Source organism: Miscanthus floridulus, chromosome 10, assembly GCF_019320115.1.
Source record: "Miscanthus floridulus cultivar M001 chromosome 10, ASM1932011v1, whole genome shotgun sequence".
Lineage (NCBI taxonomy): Eukaryota > Viridiplantae > Streptophyta > Magnoliopsida > Poales > Poaceae > Miscanthus > Miscanthus floridulus.
This window is the reverse complement of record NC_089589.1, coordinates 97,346,657-97,366,571: the sequence shown is the minus strand read 5'-3', so window position 1 is coordinate 97,366,571 and position 19,915 is coordinate 97,346,657. Positions and strand designations below refer to the sequence as shown.

Genomic DNA, 19,915 nt, shown 5'->3' with positions numbered 1-19,915 from the left:
CGATGGGCTCGGGAAGGCCGCGCAGAAGCATCGCCGCTGTGGCAATGTTCTAGGCAGCCCGAGTGAACTGTGGGGGATCGTTCCCCCCATCGATGATGTTGCACTAGAACTGCCGGGCGCGACCCCAGGTGCCGCTCGCCGGGTTATGCGTGCGGGGCACAATGTGCTGCGCCAAGCGCACCGGTGCAGGAGGTGGCTGGTTCTGCCACCTTTGTCGTAGCTCCTCATCATGCTCCTATGCACATGCGAGGGTCTCCGCATGAGGGTCTGGAGGGGTGTGGGTCAATAGAGACTCCACTACCACCGGTGGCTATCCCAGGGCATCCGCCATAGCACACTCCCAGGACAGAGGGTGGCTCGGTGCCACGACATCACCGATGCTAGAGCCGTCGCTCTCAACATCGTCATCCATGAGGTCATGAAAAGAGGCGAGAGCGTAGTCCGCCATCCCCACGAATTTGGATGTGAGAGCGGGCGATGCCAGCATCTTTTAGAGCCCCCATAAGTACGCGTTCATGGGGGACGCGAGGCCAAAGGGGAACCAGTCGCACGATGGTCACGGCAGGGACCCCTCTAGAGAATCAGCGAAAAATAGTAAATAGCGAGTAAATAACAGTATGTACATTACTCATAGTGGGGTTTGAGCCTAGCATAGGTTCGGAGCAAAGTGCAGGTGCCTCATCATTGAGGTCACCGGGAGTCCCGGAGCCGACAGAGGGCACCCCTCCGATGGGTGCCGGAACAAGTGCCTCCTCGCGGAGGTGTAGTACGCCGAGCCGATTGGCAATGAAGTCTAGGCTTCCAAAGAGTAAGGTCTAGGACAGCTCAAAGATGGGAGGAACCCACATCCCAATAGGTGGGAGCATGGGAAACTCCAGCGAGCCAAAGCGAGTCATATCGCTTGAGCCCGCCATGCCGAAGACGGCGGAAAAGTGGGCCATCTGATGACCAAAGTCACAAATGTACGGTGCGATTCCCGACGGACAGCGCCAACTGTCGGTGCAGAAAGTGACCAACACATAAATATTTATAGTTTTGCCATGCGTTGTGATCGGATGTGGCCTAGCACTTAATGACACAGGGTTTATACTAGTTCAGGAACGTGCCCTACATCCAGTTTGAGTCGGTCGGTGACTTTATTCTTGAGCCTAGGTGCTCGAAGTTTGTTGTGGGGTTACAAATGAGAGGGAGAAAGATGGGGGGTATCAGAGGTTCGAGCAAACTTTGGACCAAAGGGCCAAGAGTGACAGGAGCTCCGCTGTGCGCTAAGTGTTCTAACGTCCATTGTTCGTTGGTGGTTGTTTGAATCGATCATCGTGTGTTCAAATAGTCCGAGAGTCATCCTTATTGGGAGAGAGCACATCCCTTTTATAGATGAAGGGGACGACCTTACAAGAGAGAGAGAGAGAGTACATATTCTACTAAGTCTTGTTGCCCACACCGTCGGGTACAAGATGATTGTAGGTGCCCACAACACTATTGATGTCAGACACATGTGGGAGGTTTTACAGTGTTCACCATGTATGGCAAATGTCGGCGCCCACAACACTGTTGATGCCTAGAGGCACATGGGGCAAACGTCGGTGCCCACAACACTGCTTGGTTTCTGACATGCCTGTAAGGTTGCAGGGCACCCTTCTAACATGCCCTATTGGTACTATCCTATAGGTATATTGGGTACGGTCCTTGGTATTGCGGTTGACTTGAGTGCCCTGCCTTACTTGCTCCGTCCATTTCCTGGGTCCTCACCGAGCGGGCGTCCCCGGTTGGTTGGTCCCACTCGACTATGACTGCGCCAGTCAGAGAAGAGTTGTAAGCAGAGGTCCGGTGCATCCTTGATCGGAGACGTAGGTTGGAGTCGAAAGCGAGCATCGTTCCTCCTTGGCCAGCACTTCCGGTCGGAGAGAGGGGCCAGAGTCAGAAGCGAGGCCTTCCGGTCGGAGAGGCGGACCGGAGTCGGAAGTGAGCGCCGTTCCTCTTTGGCCAGACCTTCTAGTTGGAGACTGGATCGCCCTTCTGGCCTATCATTCAGGTATTTTGGGCCGGCCCAGGAGTTGCGCGTCGTTCGCAATATTGTCTGCTGGGTCAAGCTTTTGCTGGGAAGCAGGTCCATAATAGACCCTGGGTTTATGAACCCGACAGCGATAGTCTCCATAAAGCCCTAGGACTATGAGTCTGGATTTTCCTCTAGGATGTTTTGGAGGGATGCTCTGGGGCATCGGCCGACGTGTAGCATGTTGACGGCCGACATGGTTGGCGATCTGGTTAGCAAGAGGATGGATATTAGAAGCGAGCGTTGTTCCTCCTCGGCCAGGCCTTCCGGACGGAGAGGCAGGCCAGAGTCAGAAGCGGGGCCTTCCAGTCAGAGAGGCAGGTCGGAGTCAGAAGCGAGCATCGTTCCTCCTTGGCCAGACCTTCCGGTCGGAGAGGTGGGCCAGAGTCAGAAGCAAGGCCTTCCGGTCGGAGAGGCAGGCCGGAGTCGGAAGCGAGCACCGTTCCTCTTTGGCCAGACCTTCTAGTTGGAGACTAGATCGCCCTTCTGGCCTGTCATTTAGGTATTTTGGGCTAGCCCAAGAGCTACGCATCATTCACAACATTGTCTGCTGGGCTGAGCTTTTGCTAGGAAGCAGGTCCATGATGGACCCCGGGTTTATGAACCTGATAGCGACAGTCTCCGTAGAGCCCTGGGACTCAGAGTCTGGATTTTCCTCTAGGATGTTTTTGAGGGATGCTCTGGGGCATCGGCCGACGTGTAGCATGTTGGCAGCCGATGAGAGCTGGTCGGCGATCTGGTCGACAAGAGGATGGATATCTCCCACCTGGTCGATGAATTTGCCCCTTAGGACATCTTGATAGGCGGCGGCGACGCTGGTGAGCCCGAAGGGTAGGGCCGTAACCTCTGGAGTTTCTTGATCCACCTCCGATAGATCTGAATCAGAGGGTGGTCGGCGCTGGACCAGAGTGGTCAGAGCCAATTCTGCGATGGAGAGGCAATCGACGAGCTTCTAGCCAACTTGATCGATGGATGTGATCAGATCATCGTTGTTGATTTGCCTTCTTGGGTAGCTGGGGAGCGGGCGGTGAATTCTCGGCGAAGGTGACCTCGGAGGTGGTTCCGAGATCAGATCTGCAGTCACAGGTGTTGGGGTGATCAGCGTAGTATTGATCTGCACCGGCTCAATGAGCTCTCTGACTCTGTCAGCGTTGATGATCCAGGAGATCAATCCGACCATGAAGATCTGGTCGGGCCGTGGGAGGGACGAAGAGCCTGCAAAACATACCATCTTGTTTGACATGGAAACAACATGCACACCCCTACCTGCCGTGCCAACTGTCGATAGAATATCGTTGGCAGTCCTCCGAGGGGTATCCCACGAAGGTACATTGATCGGCAGAGATGCGTGTAATCGAGAACAAGAAGGCAATAGAGACACACGAGTTAGACAGGTTTGGGCCGTCAGCACGACGTAATACCCTACTCCTGTGGTCTGTTGGATTGTATTGGCTATCATATAATATTGCGTGTCTTTGAGGGGGTCCCTACCCGTCTTATATAGTCCGGGGGATAGGGTTACAAGTCGGTTAGATCTATGAGATAACCAAAAAGTAATAACAGATTACAGGAATCATAGGATCATACGTATCCTAACAGATCTCGTAGTATCTTCAGGATATCTTCCCGATGTCTTGCGGGACGCGCCGAGCAGCGTCGTGCCCCGCAAGGCTTCGTCTTGTGGGCTGAGCCACCCCTGGGGGCGTAGCCCATGTAGTCTGTCGTGGGTATCCGGGGTCGTACCCCCACACTCCCTAACTCCGAGTTAGTTTTAACTAATTCAGAAACTATGAATACTGCATATTGTTTTGTCATATTTCATCTGAAAAACAAAATAATTAAAACTAACATCCAGAGAATTTTCAGTTAAAATTTTTTAGAGATATTTTGTTTTTAGAATGAGCAAATCCGAAAAGGTGGAATCAGGCTATCAGAGACTATCTATTAACTAAGATGGTTTTTTTCCTTGGGTTGCCCAAAATTGTTGCAATTTTATAGGATGAATCAATGGTTTCCATTCATACAGTGATGCTTGATGCTTAGCACAACCAGCTGCCAAAGCAACTATGAAAAAAATAATTGAATGTAGAATAAGTTCTTGTGCTCAATAAATTTTGCTGCTTGCTGGTAGATCAGTAACGGCCACATGTGAATATGCTAGGATGGGTGCTTGGTTTGGATGGCACGATGATGACTTCGCCGACATTTGTGATATTCTTGGCAGTAGTGCACCAGTACTGCTTAAACTACTAATGTCCTAAAGCCAACCATCAAAATATATTGGCATTGACTCTCAAAGGTAAGTTATGGTTCAAGTTCAGTTTTCTCCACTAATATATGTCTGAAGCAACCATGCTTGGTAAATATTTTTCGGTTTTTCTCTGATATGAATATGAACTGAACATAGCGTTTATTGTACAACTGTCTTACAGTTTACCTTTTTATTTATAAATTATATTATAATAATAATATTGCTCTATTTCTTCTAATACCCAATTCTTTGTAGAATCTAATTACTTTGATCTCTGGCATCCTGAAGATAGGGAGCTGCTTGTTGATCCTAAGTTGATGTTCGTTGGGAACAAACTAGGAAGGTCCACAAGGGGAAGTAACGATACTTTTGAGGCATGCATACTCGCACCTAATTTTTTACATGTATGTGGCTACTTTATTGGACTGAATTTCAAGTATCTGCATTAGTTGTTGTTTTAGTTTATTTTCATTTGTCTTTTAGTATGTTTAAGTAATATTCTGTAGTCCTGTATTCCTTGTATCTCTGAATAGGTATGGTGATCAAATTGTAGTGATAGGTTCTTAACCGTGGTAAAACTCCTGAAGAAAAAGCAACACTTGAAGCCTGTTTCAATCGAGAAATAAATATAATGTGTAAAGTGAAACATGAGAATCTTGTCAAGGTACTTCCTGGTTTGAATGGCATGTTTGTGTGGCTACATAGATTATCATTTTTTTTTTGGACCTTCTCACAACTGTTTACGCACTCATGCAGTTCATTAGAGCTAGGAAGGGACCATTGATGGTGATGGTTATTGAGCTACTACCAGGAATGTCACTGAAAACTTATCTAAACAGCATTTGGCCTAGCCAACTAGATACGCACATCACACACTACAATTAACTGTGCAATGGACTGTTTACATGCCAATGGCGTAATATATAGAAACTTGAAACCTAGTAAGGATGCTCTTCTGGCATTGTACATTATGAACCTGTGATCCTTTAGCACGGATAAGTTTCTTTTATGTTGGCAAAACAGAAGTTATATTGCATAGCATGCTGATATTTTGTTCCCATTTTCTTCAGTATTATTGAATCCTTTTGATAATTGGATTTGTTCCCAGTTTTAAATGCGTATTGACAATTGAGTGGTTGAGATGGACTTGAGTGTAAGGCACAACTTAAGCTAAGAACTGGGCATGCAAAATACACTCCACGAGTCGGCATATGCACACTCATGAAACTAGAAGTACGTTGTGGCAAGGGACGGCGAAATCTGATAGCTAGAGGGTACATGGTGGCTGGCATCTTTTTAATCTTTCAACAAACTGCAGATTAATTTTATCAAAAAGAAATTTAGAGGTTAGAATATATATTTTTTGAAATTGTAAATAGTAGGGATGCAATATAATCTGTTGTGCGATCCGTGTGTTTTCAGTATAAAAGTTTTATTGTCCCATAGCACCGCACAGACACGCTACCTAGTAGTTCTTCAAAATATTAAAGTAGTCTAAAGTCTAGTGACTAAATGTTAAACCATGGAATCTAAACAGGACTAAACAATATCATTCTCAGCACAAAAAGGAGTCAATCAATCTTAACTTTAACCAAATATATAAAAAATATTAGTATTTATAATGTGCAACGAGTATGATTAGATTGAATATTCAACAACATTTTTGTATTACATATATTTTGACATACAAATGTTAATATTATTTTCTATAAATCTAGTTAAAATTAAGAGAGTTTGACACACTCCAAATCTAAGATGACATTTTTTTTAACAGATGGAGTATTTTAAATTAAAAAACCCGAAAGAAACTATGACCACGTTTGAAAAGATTACCAGCCGACGGGGTGCCAGGACGGCATAAGTTATACAGAGATTTCATTCAAAACTTGAAATCAAAGCTTCATGGCAGGTTTCGCGGAGGCTCCAGGGCAACTTTTCAACGCCACAACGGTACAATGCCAATCAGAATTTCAAAAGCCCCCAGATTCCACGGAACTAAACACTACCTAAGAAAAACAAGGCAAAAGCATGAAGCGCAGAGGAATTCCAATCTTTCATCTACAAAAGTTTATATTATATATCAGAAACTAATAAACCAATCAATACTTGATTACTGCTAACTTATATGTTCTGCGACTCTTGCAAGTTGCAATCTACATGATGGCGAACAAGGTGCTAAGAGAACGAATGTAACATTGTACATAACTACAAGAACAATATGTTCCTCATGTTCCACCAAAGCTGAAGCCAATAAATGTTCCCATCACGCACACATGAATAAACATCAGAAGACAATTCCTGAGTAACAGACTACATCCAGACATCCACGAACGAGGCCGACTTGCAGAAGTCAACATGAAGCTGAACCTATATGGTCAGAACTGATTCTGCCTTATCTGGGGCCAGAATCAGTCGCTCTCCTTTTCAGCAACTGCAAGTGTACAGAAGGGTTAGTTAGCATTCAGCAAAGGGCATACAAAGATTATATTACTTCCCATGCCAGATGGCTGGCCCACCAAAGTGGTCAGCTGGAAATGCAATCGATGATGATAGATATGAAAAAAAAAAATCATACGTTGATTAGAAAAGATTACATCGAGCCCACTTGACTGCTAACTGCTGCAGTCATATTGAGTAAAGTTTTCATGTAAAAATGCAACAAATAGTTGCAAATCAGCATGTTTAGAGGCATTGTGGCACAAAAGCTACAAAAGTACATGCTGAATATATATTATGAATCCATGACAGCCAACTGAACATTAGGATGGAAATTCTTAACCTCCTGGCCACTGTCAGAACATACAGATGAAATCCATAACAAAATAGACCTATATACATCAAACTCACATAGAATCTGTTGCGTTCTAAATTTTTGTGATAAAAAACTAATGTCGCCCTTTCAAATTCCTCCATCCCAAAAATTGACTCCTCCAAAAGCTACCATATTTTTTTCTGTGAAGTGCCTCAAGGAAACAGCCTTTCAGGATTTTGCACAGTACCATCTACTAAAGGGATTAAGTTCTTGTTTTCGGAGCACACATCCACCATGTATGCAGATACTACAAGGCTCAGTTTCAAGCATTTCATCACTATGGAAGAAAGGCAACGGAGGCATGCTCCAGTGCATATTGCATTAGCCATACCGGTTTTTCCTTCAGGAGATTAATATATCAGGGTTACATGTCAAACCAGGCCAACTGGCCAAGTGCTAGTGTGGAGCACAGAAAATCTGTCTACTGGTAAGAATGAAAAACTGGCCCAGCTGGTGATGAAAGACCTTTGTGTTTGTTACTATGTCAATCCATATTCATGATCCAAACTTGTACAGAGATATAATGGTGCTTTCACACAATAAAAAGGATTGGAGCACTAAGATGGTCCCTAAGATTCTTGCAGAACTGTTGAAATAAATGTCAAAATGCTAGCATAAGTTTTGTTTTAGATGAGCGTGTGGCTCAGAGCACCCAGTAAAGGAGCCACCCACCCAGGGCTGAAACCTTGGTGCTGCATGTGTGCCCACTTCCCTGTGCAATGTTGGTGAGGTTCCCTTCTAAAAGCTAAGTCAGGGGTGACGTGCTTCCTCCCTGATTATTATTTTTTTATAATACCCTTTTTTTGGTAAGTTTGGTGTGTTCAACAGGGTCAGTCCAAGGGAAACTCCTTCCTAATGGTAGCTGGGCTGAACTGAACTATAAGCTGCTGAAAGAAAATCAAGGAACAGATAGCTGAATCATACCATCAGCAGAACCATCACCAGCTTCGGCAGTGTCATTATTGTCTTCATCTCCACCTTTTACATTCTCCTCATCAACTTCATCATTGTCTTCATCTCCAACTTTTACATTCTCCTCATCAACTTCGTCATTGTCTTCATCTCCACCTTTTACATTCTCCTCATCAACTTCATCATCGTCTTCTGCATCATCATCTTCTTCTTCTTCGTCACTATCCACTTCTATTTTAGGTGGTGGCGGCAGGGGTATGAAACTTGATGTACTTCTCCGACGAGAACTAGTAATAATATTACTCATGTCTATGCCCTCAAGTTCCTTTGCTCTTTCTTTTCTCTTCTTCACTGCTTTAATTTCTGCCCATAACATTAATAAAGAATGTTAGAGAAAGAGATATATTAGTCCAACATGGTTAGTTTTAGTACCCTACACTGTAGTATCAAAAGTTTGAGAGCAAGATAAAGGTTACTTCTATCGGTAAATCATACTCAATTAAACAGAAGGGGGGGGGGGGGGGGGGGGGGGGGGGGGGGGTGGCGTCCCTAGATAATCTTTACTAGAGTGGTTTGGGCGCCGAGGCCCTTGCATCGGCCCACTTCTTGCTTTTGGCGGGTGGCCGAAATGCATGGTTTGTGCTCGCAGAGGCGAAGTCGGAGCTGCTCGTTGTTGGGCGCGAAGAAGCTTGGCAACGATAACGCGCTGTTTGGTGTGGCTAGGTGTGTTGGTGCTAGTCATGTGCAGGAGGTGGTGACTTGGTAGCTTTGACTGAGGTCCACCATGTGAAGTCAGAGCTGCATGGATGCTATTGTAATGAAGCTTGGCAACGATGACACATGGTGAGCTCCATCATGTTGTTTCAGGTGAGTCACGTGGGCAGTTGTGTTTAGGTTTTTGCTGGTTTTCCTTAATTAACCATGCAGTTGTATGGGTTTTGGGACCAGTTTACCTTATTAGCCGGGTCAGTTCTTTCTTCTTAAGTGAATTGCAGGAGCTCCCTGCCCTTTTCGGAGGTTCTTCGAAAAATAATCTTTACTAGAGTCAACAAGAAAACACACCTTTTTCAGAAGGATTTTTTGACAATCCTTCCTTTTCAAGTATATCCTGTAACTCCTTTATCAAACAGGCCTCACGTTTGTTCTCAGGAGCTTGCTTGACTCTCCGATACACAGTAGGTGGAATTCTGAATTAAAGGGAACATATATTAGTCAAGTTATCATTCTACAAATTCATAATTGCATATGGTAAATCAAGTTGAGGTAGTACGTCATTCCACAGGACTTGATTATCGATTTCAGATGCTCTACTTGTTTCCCATAAGCTGGAGTCTGTTGCCGTTTTCTCTGCACACCAAAACATCAGGATATATGAGTAAGGCATACAAGAAATTAAGTGTCCTGAGAGTTCAATCTGAAAACCTTGTTATCTTCCTCAGCGGATGAATGGGAATTATCCTCTTCTGCTGAGTTGCCACCCTTTTCTTCAGTACGCCTATCCGAATCTTGTTTTGCAACCTTTTTAGCCTTTGGGGTTGAGAGTTTCTTCTCATTTGTAACTATTTTCTGCTTTTTGACGACTTTAGCCTTTTCTGCCCTTTTCTTTCTTGGCCTTGAATCTTCGTCACTGTCTTCCATCTCACTCTTGCTATCATTTAATTCAGACCTATCTGATTCTTCACGAACTCTTTTAGAGCCTTTATTTGTTTGGTCAGTATCCTTGGAAGATCCCTTTTTACTTTTTTTCTTTGTCCCATTTGCAGGCTCTTGCAAAATCTGCTACCAAGATAAAGAAAAGCAACAGAACCATTAACAAATTAATCATGCAAAAAAGAGGTTAAAGCATATACATTTAAAGAAATAGTACATGTTACTCATGCATGTAGTAAACTGACCTTGTCTAATTCTGTAGTAATGAAGTTCTTATAGGCATCCAAAGCTTTCTTCTGAAGCTTGAGATCTTCTTCCAAAGTACGTCGAACTCCTTGTAAAGTAAGAGTACTGCATTTATTTGATTTTGTGAATACACGCTGAATAGTGAAATGCAAAAAAAGGCAGGTAAAAAGGACATTGAGTATCAAAAACGGACAATGGATATGCCCAAAAACATCATAATATGCTCTTGTCTGTTTCAGCAGCAGTATTTTTGTAGCCCAGAATGCAGTGTCCAAACCAAAATGAGTAAAACATAACGCAAAACAAGTAAATATGTTCCAGGGAAACAATATTCCTAGAACAAAACAAGATAAACCCAAAATCTATCCTAATAATACCCTATATTAAGCAGGATATGCAACTTGAAAAATACTCTGACCACTAAATATTGGCAGTTCTCTACTTCTCATCGCCTCCAAGATGCAAAATTGATCGTTAATTTCTCCATAGTACTAGAGGAAATATAGCATATGAAAGTACTTTCGATGGTGTATCTGTTAATGTCATTTTCTTGTCCCCATGTCTCATATATCTCTACAACTAAAAAGACCCGGAGGTCATCGTCTAATTAGTACTAATCGCTTCGCTCCGGCGCTAATCGCCCCGCGCACTTCTATCGCCTCGCTCCGCTCCCTTCCTTCGCGAGCGGCCTCCCCAAAACCGACGTCCCACATCTTCCCCCACAACGAAGCCCGCAACTGCAAAGCCGCAACCCAAGCCCCCTCCCAACTCCTGCACAACCACCAAGACATATCCTCAAATCCAGGTCGACGGAGGAGGCGGCAGCGTGGCCCCGCGGGCGATGAGGGCGAGACGAAGGAGGTGGCGGCGCGGTGGAGGAGGAGGCGGCGCGGCTCCGCGGGCAGCCCGACGAGAGCGAGACGAAGGAGGTGGCGGTGCCGTGGACAGCCCGACGAGAGCGGGACGAAGGAGGCGGCGGCGTGGTGCCGCGGACAGCCCGACGAGGGCGGGACGAAGGAGGCGGTGGCGGGCAGCCCGACGAAGGAGCGGCTCAAAACCTCCCCCTCCCGAATCAGCAGCATCGGGCACCACCGTCGACCGTCATTGCCCACGTCCCATCTGGATCCTCATCCACTCTCCTCCGCAGCACCAGTCTTGCCTCACCGCCGCCGTCTGAGACCTCCTCGGGGATCCCGCTCTCCGTGCTGCTGCAGACTATCTACACGGACATGTTCGACGCCGTTGTGCGGGGACAGCCCGGGCCTCGTCACCTCCGACCTCCCAGGACATTGCTGCCGCCAAAGTCCCTAACAAGGTTGCCATCGGCCATCAGCTCTGGATCCCCGTGTCCTGCAGCTAAGACCTACGGCCAGCATCGGCCATCAGCTCTGGATCCCCGTGCCCTGCAGCTATGACCTCTGGCCAGCAAGCACGTCGTGCACTTCACCTGCATCGTGCCGGCCGGGAGCTCGGTTGCTGGTATCGCGTATGAGTTCAGCACAGCATAGGAGACGATTCTTGTGATGAAACGACCAGGTTCTTGATATGTCGCTCAGAGGTAGGCAATCCTCAGAAATAGGACTTCCCTTTAATCTTGCTCCTATTAGAGCTCGTGTGTTGTTGATGTATTAGGTTCGTTTCCGTAGATTTTTTTCATCTCAGATTTACTTGCAATTATAAGAGCTACTACATTACTTCAGCAAGCCAGGCAGCAGCAACCACTACTTCAGCACTAAACGCACTACCTTCTCCGCACACCTTTCTCATATTACTATTTCTATTGCGGATTGGGACTGGCAGGTTTTTTCAGTTCATCGTTCCTAAGTCCTGACCATTTTTCCTCTCATGCTTCTGATAATCTCTCCTCTGATGCATTGTTCTCCCTTCCTGAAATAGTAAAACATCTACTACTGCATTCTCATCCTAGGAATTTATAGCTATTGTGAATGCTATACCAAAATGCCTTTCATCCGAAGTGTTACAGCTCCCATGTCAGGCTTATCTATTTGCCTAATCTATTTATCGGGCACCAGTGTTATTAGTACAAGTGAACCATTGGTCTACAGATGAAAGGATAAGCTCTTGGTTGCCTGGAAACAGAATTGTTATTGTATGCCTCCCCACTACATACATATCAAGATGGTGTCCTCAATCCTAGCTTTCTTGATTGCGATTTTCAGTTGACTGATATTAGTTCGGTGTTGGTTAGTTTACTCATATCGCTTTCTTGGTGGTTAGTTCAGGGTTGATCAGCAGAAGTGAGCCTGGTTTCTGACTGTTCACGAGCCTAAGTATCTTTTGTTGAATTGCCACATCAACCTGTTGACAATCAAGTTGACTGCAAGCAGACCATATCTAGCACTAGCAGTAGCAGGAAATGTCTTTCACTTTCCACTGGTGATTTGGTTCCTTGGCAATGACGCAGGTCTACGTGCTTGTCTCTTGTTGGTGATGTGAAGAACATCTGCACATTTATAAGTCTCTGTCTGTCATGTATCAACATCAACAGCAAGTGTAAGGCTTGATGCAGAACTACAGGTGCACGTGTACTCAAATGAAAGCTCTTGTGGCTAAATTACCTTCTTTTTGCTTGAGATGCACTACTACATCTCAAGCAAGTGTAATGCCAATAAGGTTTGTCATAGGTGGATTCCTGACTTGTACAGTTTTATACAACTATTTTCTTGTTGATGAGGTTGTTATGGTCATTTAGGTTATGGTACAAAAATTTAGTGGATGAATGCTGAACTCTTGGTTTCGGTGAAGTGGATTGTATCACTCCGTTCCAAATTGTAAATATACAGTTTTGGATTTTCTATCTAAACATAATGTAAATTTAGATACATAATAAAAGTTATGTATGTAGAACAACTTGCAATTTGGAATGGAGGGAGTATATTGCAATGCAATTCTATACTACCTTTGTTGAAGTTGAAGATTAATCTAAAAGGTTTGCAGTTCACAAAGATGATAATCTCCAGTGCAATTTAAACGGCTTGGGTGGGCATGGTAGAATTTTAATCATTGGCTTAGCTGAAGTGAACTATAAGCTGTGCTTGCAAGACGTTTGACCATACAAAATATTTCGGTTACCCATGTCTGTACTTGAATAACTCCGCCTATGGTGTGGCGCCTTTGGTGTCCCAGCATAGCAGGCCCCAAGCCCTGATAAAGGAGGAGGGTTGTGTTACGTGCGGCGAGTCAATGTAAAAACTTAGCCACTTTAATGGAGATGAAACCCAAAAGAATCCCGTTGGGGCGTAACCCTTTTAGCGGCGCGCCATGTCGGAACCCGGGTATGGTGTTAAATGAGCAAGGGCCGGGTCGTCACTCCCGTGACGCGCCATGTCGCGATCTGGACACGGTGTCAAGTGAGCAAGGATTGGGTCGTCGCATCCTTAGTGGCGCGCCACATCGACGGCCGGGTGTGGTGCAAAATGAGCAAGGGTCTTCACACCTACCTCGGCGGGTGCGAAGGGTAAGGAAGCTAGTCAAGCCAACTAGGATCTGTTTAGGTAGCTGGAATGTAGGGTCCCTTACAGGTAAGTTAAGAGAGTTAGTGGACACAGCAGTTAGGAGGCGTGTAAATATCTTATGCGTCCAAGAGACTAAATGGAAGGGGCAGAAGGCGAAGGAGGTGGACAATACCGGCTTCAAGCTCTGGTACACAAGGACGACTTCAAATAAAAATGGAGTAGGAGTTTTGATTGATAAGAGCCTCAAGGATGGTGTGGTGGAGGTGAGAAGGCAAGGGGATAGGATCATCTTAGTTAAACTTGTCATTAGTGATATGGTCTTAAACGTAATTAGTGCGTATGCCCCCCAAGTAGGCCATGATGGGAGTGCTAAGCGGCTTTTCTGGGAAAACTTAGATCGCTTGGTTAGAGCTGTCCCTAGTAGCGAGAAACTCTTTATAGGAGGTGATCTTAATGGCCATGTAGGTACATCAAGTGCAGGTTTTGAGGCGGTTCATGAGGGTTTCGGATATGGTAGTAGGAACCAGGAGGGAGAGGAAGTCTTAAACTTCGCTATAGCTTTTGATCTGATGATAGCAAACACTTTCTTCTGTAAGAGACAGTCCCATTTAGTGACCTTTAGTAGCGGCCAGTACTCTAGTCAAATCGATTTTGTCCTTACAAGAAGGAGGGATAAACGAACATACGTGGACTGTAAGGTGATACCTGGAGAATGTGTAGTCGCTCAACACAAGCTGGTGGTGGTTGACTTCCGCTTTCTGGTGCAAGCTCGTGGAAACAAACAAGCTAGGGTTGCTAGAACGAAGTGGTGGAAATTAGAAGGGGAGGCATCAAAGGTCTTTAAGGAAAAGGTCATTGAAGAGAGCCCTTGGAATGATGAAGGCGATGCAAACAGCATGTGGGAGAAGATGGCAACATGCGTTCGGAAGGTTGCTTCAGAGGTGCTTGGAGTGACCAAAGGGAGCGGATGCGACTCGAAAGACACTTGGTGGTGGAATGAAGATATGCAAAAGGCTATTAAGGAAAAGGAGTGTTATAAGCGCTTGTATCATGATAGGTGTGCAAACAACATAGAAAAGTGCAAGGTGGCAAAGAAGACTGCAAAACGACCGGTGAGTGAGGCAAAGGGGCGGGCCTATGAGGACCTTTACCGACGTTTGAGTACGAAGGAAGGAGAGAAGAACATTTATAGGATGGCTAGGGCTCGCGATAGGAAGACAAGGGATTTCAACCAAGTTAAGTGCATAAAGGATGAGAGGGAGCAGCTCTTGGTGAAGGAGGATGAGATCAGACATAGATGACAAGAGTATTTTGATAAATTGTTCCATGGTGAGAACGAGAACACCACCGTTCAGCTAGACGACTCGTTTGATGACACTAACAGGCGCTTTGTGCGGAGGATTCAAGAATCGGAGGTCAGAGAAACCTTGAAAAGGATGAAAGGGAGCAAAGCGATGGGCCCTGATGGTATCCCAATCAAGGTGTGGAGATGTCTCAGGAATATAGCTATAGTATAGCTAACCAAGATGTTCAACAATATCTTTCGATCGAACAAGATGCCTGAGAAGTAGAGAAGAAGCATATTGGTACCAATCTACAAGAATAAGGGAGATATCTAAAGTTGTACTAATTATCGGGGAATTAAGTTGACGAGCCACACTATGAAGTTATGGGAGAAAGTCATCGAGCAACGCCTGCGAGGAATGACGCAGATATCAACAAACCAATTTGGTTTCATGCTCGGAAGGTCAACCACAGAAGCAATCTTCTTAATAAGATAGGTTATCGAGCGGTTTAGAGAGCAAAAGAAGGACCTCCACTTGATTTTCATTGACTTGGAGAAGGCTTATGACAAGATACCAAAAAATGTTATGTGGTGGTCTTTAGACAAACATAAAGTCCCATCAAAATACGTGACCCTCATCAAGGACATGTACAATAATGTTGTGACTAGTGTTCGAACAAACGATGGTAACACAGATTACTTCCCGATTAAAATTGGACTTCATCAAGGGTCAGCCGTAAACCCGTATATCTTTGCCTTAGTAATGGATGAGGTTACCAGGAACATACAAGGGGATATCCCTTGGTGTATGTTGTCCGCTAATGATGTAGTGTTAGCGGACGAAAGCCAGGCGTGAGTAAATAGGAAACTAGAGTTATGACGGCAGACCCTTGAGTCTAAAGGTTTTAGATTGAGCAGAACTAAAACCGAATAGATGAGATGCGACTTTGGCGGAGTTGTACAGGAGGAGAGAGATGTGAGTTTGGAAGGTCAAGTAGTGCCTAAGAAGGATACCTTTCGGTATCTGGAATCGATGCTACAGAGGGATGGAGATATTGATGCGGACATTAGCCATAGAATCAAAGCAGGGTGGATCAAGTGGCGACAAGCTTCTGGCATGCTCAGCGACAAGAGGGTACCACAAAAGCTAAAAGGCAAGTTCTACAGAACGGCAATTAGACCGGCTATGTTGTATCGAGCAGAATGTTGGCCTATAAAGATTCGACATTTCTAACAACTGAGTGTTGCAGAAATGTGTATGTTGCCATGGATTTGCGGTCACACAAGAATGGACCGAGTTCGGAACGATGATATACGTGATCGCCTAGAGGTAGCACCAATTGAAAAAAAGCTTGTCCAACATCGGTTGAGGTGGTTTGGCCATGTCGAAAGGAGACCTCCAGAGGTACCAGTGCATTGTGGAGTCCTAAGCCAAGCTAATAATATGAGGAGAGATAGAGGAAGACCGAAATTAACATGGGGGGAGGCAATAAAAAAAGATTTGAAAGCTTGGGATATACCTAGAGATCTATGTTTGAATAGGAGTACTTGGAAAGCAACTATTGAAGTGCCTGAACCGTGACTTGAGGCTCTTGGTGGATTTCAACTCTAGCCTAACCCAACTTGCTTGGGACTGAAAGGCTATGTTGTTGTTGTTGTATGTCTGTACTTGAATCAAAATTATCATGCACACAAGACATTCTTTTATGTGTTATTAGCTAAAAAATACATAGGATTCTATTGATTTTGAAACCCGTAGCAACACATGGGCACTCACCTAGTATATATATTAATGTGCAAAGGTTGAGTAGTTCAATAAACCAACACATGGCAACCATTGATGTAAGCATGAACTTGCGATAATTTTACATGCAACAAGAAGTTGAGGACACATACTCAGAGTTCTTTCTAAAATAAGATCCCCTTTTCTCAATGGCTTCTTTTATCATGTCTTCACTAATATCACTGCTGGAAGTTTGATCCTTTTCTCCTTTAGGATCCTTTCCTGTCTTGCTGGATGTTACGACATCATCATTGGAGGACGTTTTGTTTGAAACAGGCATTGGTTTAGCAATATCTGTCCCTTCTTTGGATAAATTATCATCTTTAGCTTCAGGATCGTCCGATGAATTATCATTTGCATTTTCATCATCAGATTCGGCAAAAACCTGGTATAATACTTGGCCAAGAAAGAAAGAATGAGCAGAAGTGAGCTAACACAGAAAGCAATTCTGAAAAAAGAAGAAAAAAGATTGACTGGATCTACCAAAACACAAGGTAATATGTTCCATCTGGGAATAAAAGTTGCACATAATATCAGATATTCAGATGTAATGAATTTCCAGATTAGAAACCAAGGGAACAAATTATCTATACAAGCAAAACTGCCACTGTTTCAAATATAGATATATCAAGAGAACCTAAGTCCTAGTTTAGATAAAACAACATCATGAATTTTCAAAGCTCCTGAGTACTGATTTTAAATTAAAACAAGAATCTGATAATTAAGATAATAAAATAGCATTCGATGTTTAATAAATATAACCACTATCCATCACCTTCCCCTTACTTTTGAATTTACTCTGCAGAACATAATGTCTGAGCAGTGAGCAGCATCCTATGCATATTCGTAGGTAATGGTCTGTTGAATATTTATTAAAAGGAAAAAAGGAAAATAGATAGGTTTAATATATTTTGCATTTTTTTGTTAGCAGTACTGCAGTAGGATAAATAACCAAAACACTTCACACATGTTCATGATTAGTTAGGACTTAGGACAAACATTGTCAACAACAGGGGGTAGTAAACTATATTATCTACATCTAAATTCATCTGGCTCCATGCAGAAGCTATACTAAAAACTAAAAACTGAATAGATTGAATATGTGTGTACAAGCCCCAACAAATTTTGTCAGTGTAGTTTCATCTTTGTTTTTGTTTCCAAAAGAATGAATATTTTCATCTTGTTAGCAACAGAATTTGATAAATCTGTAGAACTAACCAGTATGCACAGTGCAGAATTCGCGTTTCTCCCCCTTTTTAAATAAAAGGAAACCCAACTAAAGAGTATGAAAAGTTGTATGTGTAGAAGAACCATCGCAACACTTTTAAAATGATAGTTCCATAAACCAGTGAACGTACCTTGTCTACACATTGCTTTATGAACTTTTTATGTGCATCAAGTGAATACATATCCAAATCCAGGTCCTTTTCCAGTGCTCTCCTAACGCCTTCAAGGGTCAAGGAGCTGAAAAAGAAAATCTCTTGTGTAAGTGTAACATTCATCTTGCTAAAGCTGAAAAAGTTCAAAGACATATCTTTCTCTACATTGAAATTCGCCTCTAGTACAAAATCAACATTAAGCCATGTCACCTCTAAACCTATAACCATCGGATCAACCCAAAAAAATATTAACCATCAGATCTGATCGACATAACAGGCTTGTAAGGTATACACCTTTGGGTTAAGATAGTGGAAGTTTTTAAATCGCACATCCTGTTATGAAAACTTGAAAAGGCACCCATGCGGACTTTTCACAAAAAAGTTATGTTTTTATAGCACCTTTTTATAATTTAATTTGGTTAGAGCAATCAAATTTTAAAAAAACTGCATACACCGTGAAAAGACACCTTTCATGAAAGGCATGTTTCCATATATGACACTTTTTTATATATATAAATACTTACGATTTGTTCAAAGATGGTATAAAAAATTCAATTAATCCTCCCACAGTGGCAATGAGCTAGTTGTAAAGAAAGAAGAATATGATATCAGCCTCCGCTTATTCTTGCACAGATTCGCATAGGAGCAGCACAGTTTCACATAGGATACAGCATGGCCAACAGGCCAAGCACTCATCAAGAGGCAAGTGCCAAGGTACTACACCAAGCAATTATCATCTCACACAAAACAACAACAGCTTCTGTTTTAGAAGGCAGCGCCTAGGTGCTAGTACCTAGGCATTGTTCTTCCTAAAGCAATTTAAGACTTCACCTGTGTATGAAAGTTTGAATATTTGTAGATTTGTAGATAGAAGATAAACTATGGTCACAGAATTCATGAACGCATAATACACGACATTAATCTTGCATAACTTCCTAGGAGACGCCTAGGAACTAGGTGGAGCCTGACTGCCTATCTAGAGCCTGGCGCTTTTCGAAAAACTGCTAACACTTATACAGTGAAATAATTGGTACCCTGTGAACCGAAACCAATATGTGGAATTGGGGATAAAATGATAGAAATCAACGTGAATTGAAGACAGAAGGGGAAAATCTGAACTCATGTTCTACTGGAAAACAGGATAACTTCTCAATCACGGTCTTATACATAAGCACAGCTTAAAAGGGGCAGTAAACAAGTTAAACCGCCGAAATGACAAAATACAGGAGACAATGAATTGGAAGAATAACAACAAAAACGGAAAACGGGTTCGCGCCACAGCAAACCAACCCATCATCTGACTGCCATCAGATCACGAAACAATCCGACAAGAAGAGATCTCCGCCGTCTAAGCGTTCCTTACAGATTCAGTTGAAAATCCCGAATTTCCATTTCCCCCTAACCTCTAAAACCCTAGGAGCTGCCAGCTGCGGCTGAGACCTGCACCACCCATTCTGAAGACCATGGTTCAGGACTCATCATCGCCGCTTGCCTTCGTCTCCTACCAGGAAAGCAAAAGTAGAAACCCTACCCGACCCCGCCCCACTAGGCCAAAACCCTCCCGCAGTGCACTACCCTCCGCAGCATGCAACGGCAGACCAACCGAGACCCCGAGAAGCGCCCCCAATTCCAGACGCCTGCAGCAACCGCGGCCACAGACCTGAACCTTAGAGCTTGGAAAACCCTAGACCAGGGGCAGGACGGCCACACCAGCCCGAGAAATCGGAGGAAGGGGAGTGTGCTCACTCGGCCTGCTTCTTGAAGTCTGCGACGCGGGCGCGCATGGCCTTCTCGATCTCCGCCTCCCTCTCCCGCGCCGCCACGCCGGCGGCGGCGGCGTCGTCGGCGCCCATGAGGTGCCGGTGTCGGGCGTCGCTGCCGCAGCTGGCCCCGTCGCTCCTCGTGGTCGCCTCCGTCTGCTACTGTGATGCCGTTTTCAGTCTCGGCGCAGAAGAAACACGCCAACAGCTGCCGTATCGGGTGATCTTGACTCTTGAGGGACTGGAGGTCACGTTGGGCCGGGCCGGGCGACTCACATGGGTCTGGGCTGAGATGGACCGGGCGGCTT

General features: G+C 44.4%; 1 protein-coding gene across 1 annotated transcript; it reads right to left on the bottom strand.

Moving 5' to 3' along the window:
• Nucleotides 1–6,162: 6,162 nt before the first annotated feature.
• LOC136486888 (uncharacterized) lies at nt 6,163–19,826 on the bottom strand. The gene is made up of 9 exons (XM_066483948.1): nt 19,594–19,826; nt 17,827–17,932; nt 16,582–16,853; nt 9,924–10,029; nt 9,451–9,804; nt 9,299–9,375; nt 9,091–9,215; nt 8,041–8,391; nt 6,163–6,735 (listed from the first exon to the last, which is right to left on the bottom strand). Exons 1-9 carry the CDS (start codon nt 19,698–19,700, stop codon nt 6,713–6,715), a joined length of 1,521 nt encoding a protein of 506 aa, XP_066340045.1. The 5' UTR covers nt 19,701–19,826; the 3' UTR covers nt 6,163–6,712.
• Nucleotides 19,827–19,915: the final 89 nt, after the last annotated feature.

Excerpts from the sequence above, each read along its gene's own strand:
- LOC136486888 (XM_066483948.1), bottom strand. The coding sequence starts at position 19,700 with ATGGGCGCCGACGACGCCGCCGCCGCCGGCGTGGCGGCGCGGGAGAGG. Across the intron at positions 17,933-19,593 it reads GACTTCAAGAAGCAGGCCGA|CTCCTTGACCCTTGAAGGCG; the intron begins GTGAGCACACTC and ends TTTCTTTTTCAG. Across the intron at positions 9,805-9,923 it reads TTACTACAGAATTAGACAAG|ATTTTGCAAGAGCCTGCAAA; the intron begins GTCAGTTTACTA and ends TCTTGGTAGCAG.